At 62.0% G+C, this 7,009-nt stretch overlaps 1 protein-coding gene across 1 annotated transcript; it reads right to left on the bottom strand.

The window, feature by feature from the left end:
* Window positions 1-566: 566 nt before the first annotated feature.
* On the bottom strand, window positions 567-6,715 carry LOC144612311 (tumor protein p63-regulated gene 1-like protein). Its single transcript, XM_078431890.1, has 5 exons — window positions 6,106-6,715; window positions 5,431-5,519; window positions 4,210-4,386; window positions 1,551-1,701; window positions 567-761 (listed from the first exon to the last, which is right to left on the bottom strand). The coding sequence occupies exons 1-5, from the start codon at window positions 6,340-6,342 to the stop codon at window positions 567-569; spliced, it is 849 nt and encodes a 282-aa protein (XP_078288016.1). The 5' UTR covers window positions 6,343-6,715.
* Between the last annotated feature and the right edge of the window lie 294 nt (window positions 6,716-7,009).

The raw sequence follows: 7,009 nt of genomic DNA on the forward strand, positions 1-7,009 counted from the left end.
TCAGGCTCCCTCCCCTCAGACTCTCTCCCTCCCCTCAGACTCCCTCCCTCCCCTCAGACTCCCTCCTTCCCCTCTGACCCCAGTCTCCTGTTCTCCCCCTTTTTTCCCTCTCACACACTGCCATCTCACTCCAATCCTTCACCACTGCCGCTTTCCCTGTCTCCTTCTATCCAGCCCGCCCTCTCCTCCTCTCTCACACCACCCCTCTCTCCCCCTCCCACAGCCACCTCTCTCCCCGGCTAACCCTGCCTCTCGGTTCTCCCTCTCTCCCACTCCCAACGCCACCCTCCCCGTATCCAACATTCCCCTCTCTCTTCCCCCTCCCACGTCCTTCCGTCTCCCTTCAATGATGCTGGAATTTTCAGGCTTTGATGTATTTATTTTGTTTCTATCAGTGGTCTGCTGATCCCGACACACGCTCTTCCTCCCTCCCCCCCACCCCCCCTCTCCGTGTCTCTGCCGCCACCCCTCTGCCATTGCGGCCGCTGGGATGGTGAGGCTTGGATCAGTGTGTGTGGGTGTTGGCCGCGGGCTGCTGGCTCCCACGCTGCCAGCTCACGGCTCCACTAGAAGGAGAGCAGGCGGCGAGGTTTGGCGTAGCCCAGCTGCGCCCAGTTGCTGAGGGCAGACACCAGGCCCAGGACCGTCTCCATCTGGATGGGTTTCTCCAGCAGCAGCGGCCCGTTGGCTCGGCCGGCGAGGGGCTGCTCCCGGTGGGCCATCCCCATCCCCCGGGTCAGCTCCGTGCGGAAAGACCCCAACTGTGGGCAGGAGAGAGGGGGAGTGAGACAGCAGCACGGGGAGAGATACAGGGGAGAGGGCGAGTGAGACAACAGCACGCGGAGAGATACAGGGAGAGGGGGAGTGAGACAGCAGCATGGGGAGAGATACAGGGGAGAGGGGGAGTGAGACAGCAGCACGGGGAGAGATACAGGGGAGAGGGGGAGTGAGACAACAGCACGGACACACACACACACACACACAGGAAGAGAGACTGGTGAGGGGGATGTACATGCACGCACAAAAGTACACACCTACACACAAATGCATGCACAAACATGTACACACACATATACACGCGCACACAAACGCACACGGGGTGACTGGAGAGGGGCTCGTACACATATAGGCACACACACTCACATACACTCACACACACACACACGGGGAGAGAAACTAGAGGAGCATGTACACACACACACACACACCCATGTGCTGGGAGATGCGAGACTACAGACACTCACACAGACATACACACACACACACAGGCACAGGTAGAGAGAGACACAGGTAGATGTCCCCCCCACAGTCTCCCCACCCCAGTCCCCCCCCCACAGTCTCCTCCCTAGTCTCCCCCCAGTCTCTCCCCATCTCTCACCCCCAGTCCCCCCCCCCCAGTGTCACCCCCACAGTCTCCCCTCACCCCCACAGTCTCTCCCCCCCCACGGTCTCCCCTCACTCCCACAGTTTCCCCACCAGTGCCTCCCACCAGTTTACCCTGCCCCCCAACCAGTGTCTCGCCCCCCCCCCCCCCCAGTCTCCCCACTCACCGTGCAGGGGGGTGAGAGGTGCCCACTCTCTACCCCGGGGTGTTCTGTCAGGATGATGGACGGCAGATCCCGAGCCCAGGGGTTCCAGCGGGAAAGGAACGACGGCTCCCGCAGTTTGTCCCATCCCAGCCGCAGCCCCCGCCCACAGCGCCTGGGCTCAAAGGACAGGGCGGTGAGTTCACACCCGCTCACACACACGCACACACACACACGTGCACACACGCACACACACCACACACACACACACGTGCACGCACAAACACACCACACACACCACACTTACAAACCTGCACCCCTTCCATATTCCGAGACACCCCCATAACCCACTGAGCCCTCATCCACTCCCCACACCGAGACACCCCCCACTCATACCCTCCCACGTCTACACCCAACATAACCCACCCCCAGTCCGAACCACCCCCATATCCCACCGTCCCACACACCCCAAGTCTCAGACACCCACATACATCTCCTCAGCCACCCTCTCCCCACACTGAGCCTCTGCCCACTCAACCTCTCCCACTCCTATCCCCCCATACTCCAACCCCCCCTCCCCACACTGAGCCCCCACACACTCCCACCGATCCCCCCATACTCCAACCCCCCCTCCCCACTCCAGGGGTCCCCATACACTCCCCACCCTAACCTGGTCTGTGGCAGGGACTGAGTGATGGGTGAGTGAGGGGGGGTGTGTGAGTGAGGGGTAGGTGGGTGAGGTGTAGGTGGGTGAGGGTGTGTGGGTGATGGTGTGTGGGTGAGGGGATGGGTGAGGGGGGTGGGTGAAGTCTGTGTGGGTGAGGGGGTGTGTGGGTGATGAGTAGGTGGGTGAGGGGGGTGTGTTGGTGAGGGGTGAGGGGGTGAGTTTAGGGTCTGGATGAGGGGGCTGTTGGTGAGGGGGTGTGGGTGGGTTTTTTTTTGAGGGGGGTTAGGGTGATGGTGTGGGTGAGGGGGTGTGGGTGAGGGGGTGAGGGTGAGGGGATGTGGGCGAGGGGGTGTGGGTGGAGGTTGTGGGTGAGGGAGTGTGGGTGAGGGGATGTGGGTGAGGGGGGGTGGGAGTGGGTTGTGGGTGAGGGGGTGTGGGTTGTGGGTGAGGGGGGGGTGAGGGAGTTTGTGGGTGAGGGGGTGTGGGTGGGGGGTGTCTAGGAGTGGGTTTAGGAGGGAGGTGTGGGTGTGTCTCGGAGTGGAGGTGGGAGGGACAGTGTGTGTGGGGGTGTCTAGGCGTGAGGGTGAGGGGGAGTGAGATGTGGGGTGTAGGTGTGGGAGGGGATGAGGGCTGTCTAGGAGTGGGGGAGGGGAGAGGGTAAGTGCGGTGTATGTGGGGCATTGGGGAGGTGGGTGAGGGCAGGTGTGTGGGGGTGGGGGGATGGGAGGGAGGGTGTGTCTCGCAGTGGGGGGGTGATATCGGGGTGTAGGAGTGGGAGGGGCTGAGGGATGTTGAGGAGTGGGGGTGGGAGGGAGGGTGTGTGGGGTATGGAGGGTGCAGGGGTGGGGACGAGGTGTAGGGGGGTAAAGGGAAGCCGGGTGAACTGGTATGGGGGTTTGCAGGAGTGGGAGTGGGTGAGTTGAGGGTGTAAAAGTGGGCGGGGTTGAGTGGGGGTGGCTTGGAGTGGGAGAGAGTGGGATATGGGATGTGTCTGGGCTGGCTGAGGATGGGTGTAGTGGGGGATATGGGGTGGTTTGGTGCTGGGTGAGGATGGTCTAGGAGTGGGGGGGTGAGATATGGGGGGGGTGTAGAGACTGGGTGAGAGGGAGTGGAGAGTGGGGAATGGAGGGGTGGGTAGGACTGGGTGAGAGGGATCTAGGAGTGGAGAGTTGGTTATGGGGGTGGTGGCGGGATATGGGGGCTGTAGGGAATGGGTAAGAGTTGTCTCGGAGAGTGGAGGGGAGGGGTTTGGTGCACGGGTGGATATGCAGGGACTGCATGAGAAGTGGGGGGGTGGGATATGAGGGGGTGGAGGGACTGGGTGAGGGGGGTCCAGGAGTGGGGGGTGGGGAATGGAGGGTGGTGTCGGCACTGGGTGAGGGTTCCCCCAGGGTGGGGGAGGGGGGGTGAGGGGAGTCCAAGAGTGCGGTGTCGACACTGGGTGAGGGTTCCCCCAGGGTGGGGGAGGGGGGGTGAGTTTCCCCCAGGGAGGGGGAGGGGGGGTGAAGTTCCCCCAGGGTGGGGGAGGGGGGGTGAGGTTTCCCCATGGTGGGGGAGGGGGGGTGGTGAGGTTCCCTCAGGGTGGGGGAGGGGGGTGAGGTTCCCCCAGGGAGGGGGAGGGGGGGGGTGAGGTTCCCCCAGGGTGGGGGAGGGGGCGGTGTGGGGAGCCCAGTGTTTCGTTTTGTTTAGAGATTCAGTGCAGAAAGAGGCCCTTCGGCCCATCGAGTCCGCGCCGACCAGCACTTCCCTCACATAACCACCATCCTACACACACAAGGGACAATTTTTACACATGTACCAAGCTAATTAGCCTATAAACCTGTACGTCTTTGGAGTGTGGGAGGAAACCAGAGATCCCGGAGAAAACTCACGCAGGTGACGAGAAGAACATACAAACTCCATACAGACAGCAGCCGTAGGGAGGGGAGAGGGAGAGGGAGGGGGGTGGAGGGGGAGAGGGAGAGGGAGGCAGCAACTCTAGTGCTGCTCCACCATGGCCGCCCAGTGTTGACTCACCTGCTGAGGGAGGTTGAGGGGAAGTGGAAGGGGCCGACAGTGATGCTGTCGATGTAGTGCAGGGGGATTCGCAGAAGCAGGTGACAGGACAGGCCCACAAAGTCGTAATGAGACACCAGCAGGACTCGTGGGGTCAGCAGCACCAGTTTCTCGCTCTCCCGGTTCCAGTGGTCCACCCTGAGTGGGGCAGGAGATGGGGAGATGCACTCACTCACTCCTGCTCCCTGGCAACGGGGCTTCCCAAAGGGAGCGTCTGTCCCCACCCTCCCCCCACCCTCCCGTTACAGACTCACCCTCCCTCACCCACTCCCCCCTTCCTCACCCACAGCCCAACCCTCCCTCACCCACACCCCCACCCTCTCACCCACACACCCGTCTCACCCACACCCACACCATCCCTCACCCACACCCCCCCTTCTTCACCCACACCCTCACCCACACCCCCCTGTCTCACCCATAGCCCCACCCTCCCTCACCCACTCCCCCCTTCCTCACCCACAGCCCAACCCTCCCTCACCCACACCCCCACCCTCTCACCCACACACCCGTCTCACCCACACCCACACCATCCCCCACCCATACCCCCCTGTCTCACCCACAGCCTCACCCCCACCCTCCCTCACCCACAGCCTCACCCCTGACCAACATCTGCGCCTGTGGGTCAGGGGTCAGTCAAGCTGTAGGATTGCCTCTCTCCTCCCAGTTCCCCTCTCTCTCCCCAGTTCCCCTCTCTCTCCCATGTTCCCCTTTCTCTCCCCATTCCCCTCTCTCCCCCAGTTCCCCTCTCTCTTCCCAGTTCCCCTCTCTCCCCCCTGTTCACCTCCCTCCCATGTTCCCCTCTCTCTCCCCAGTTCCCCTCTCTCTCCCATGTTCCCCTTTCTCTCCCCATTCCCCTCTCTCCCCCAGTTCCCCTCTCTCTCCCCAGTTCCCCTCTCTCCCCCCTGTTCACCTCTCCCTCCCATGTTCCCCTCTCTCTCCCCCGTTCCCCTCTCTCTCCCCAGTTCCCCTTTCTGTCCCTCTATCCGCACCTCCCTATCCTCTCCCACACCCTGCCTGGGTCTCGGAAACGGTCTCCTCTCCCCTTTTCCCTCACACCTCCCCTCCTCATCTCCCACCCCCTGCTCCCTTGCACCCTCTCCACTGACGTCTCACTCCGGCAGAAGCTGGGCACCCCCCCTCTCCCCTCTCCCCCCGCCGCTCCACTGATCCGGGGTCTCTCACTCTGTGAGGAGCCAGGCTCCCTGCACTTTCCCGTCTTCATCCCCCAGTGTTCTCTCCGTCTCGCTGATCGCTGCTTGCAACACACCTGGCTGTGGAGACACAGTGAGAGAGAGATGGTTTATGTCCACTGGGGAGAGACGGGGACTGTGACACCCCCCCCCCCACTGGGGAGAGAGAGGGACTGTGACCCCCCCACTGGGGAGAGACAGGGACTGTGACCGTCCACTGGGGAGAGACATGGACTGTGACCCCCCCCCACTGGGGAGAGACAGGGACTGACAGTCCACTGGCGAGAGAGAGGGAGAGACAGAGACTGCAACCCTCTGCCGGGAGAGAATAAAACTGACCCTCCACTGGGGAGAGAGGGAGAAATAGTGGCCATGGGAGACAGAGAGAGAGACAGAGACAGAGAGAGAGGCAGAGAGAGAGACAGAGGGAGAGGGGGAGAGAGAGAGAGAGATGATTTCCATCCAACAGAGAGACAGAGGTGAGACGGAGACTGTGACCCTTCACTGTGAGACAGACGGATAGATGAAACCTCTGCCCTCTCTCTGACCACAACCACCAGGGGGAGAGACCAGGCCTGTCCTTCCCTCGCTGACCCCAGGAGGTGATGCCCAGATGCCCAGCAGTATCCCAGACCCATCTCCCAGCCACCGCGCAGCCCACACTCACCCGCAGAGCAAAGAATTCATCCCGGTGGCTCTGGCCCGAGGACGGGGGGAGGACAGAGGGGGAGAACTCCCCCCGTGGGAGAGGGGGATACAGTCGGGAGAGGTCAGCAGGGGTTATAGGGGTCACGCACTGTTCCACTCCTGGGTCAGGGGTCAGGTGCTCTACTGACCCCGGGGTAAAGGTGGCGTCGGGTTCCAGTCGCGGCGAAGGAACGCTGGGCTCCAGCTGATCTCCCATGGCCGGCAGGGGAACCCCTGCTCCTCCTGAATCGGGGAAGGGACGGTGAGGGATTCGCGGGGCTCCGGGACGGGATCAGCTCCAGTCCAGGCCGGAGCGAAGCAGCAAACTCCGGGTGTGAGCTGTCAGGGGCAGGGGTCACGGTGGGTCAGGGACACAGTGGGTCAGGGTCACAGTTGGTCACGGTGGGTCAGGGACAGGGGTCACGGTGGGTCAGGGTCACAGGGTCAGGGGTGAGGAAGGGTCAGGATATGGGACAGGAGGGGGTTTGGGAGGAGTCAGGGTCAGGGTGCAGGAAGGGTCAGGGTTAGGATGATGTCAAGGGTCAGGTACAGGGTCAGGGGTGGCCAGGTCTCCGTAACACAACAACTGAGGTCGACACTCCACCGCTGAGATAAACCAGGAAACTGGTGAGAGGCTGCAGCCTCGATCACAACACCCAACCACCGGAAATGTAGAAAAACTGGGTCCAGTTGCCAGGAAACAGCCGACACTGAACAGGGAAATAACCCAGAGCAGAACAACAGAGAAAATATGTGTTACTGATACAAGAGTCTTACAGTGTGGGGTGTATCAGTGTTACAGTGATGGTGTGGGGTGTATCAGTGTTACAGTGAGGGGTGTATCAGTGTTACAGTGAGGGGTGTGGGGTGTATCAGTGTTGCAG

The sequence above is a fragment of the Rhinoraja longicauda genome, chromosome 44 (genome assembly GCF_053455715.1).
Source record: "Rhinoraja longicauda isolate Sanriku21f chromosome 44, sRhiLon1.1, whole genome shotgun sequence".
NCBI classification, from domain to species: domain Eukaryota; kingdom Metazoa; phylum Chordata; class Chondrichthyes; order Rajiformes; family Arhynchobatidae; genus Rhinoraja; species Rhinoraja longicauda.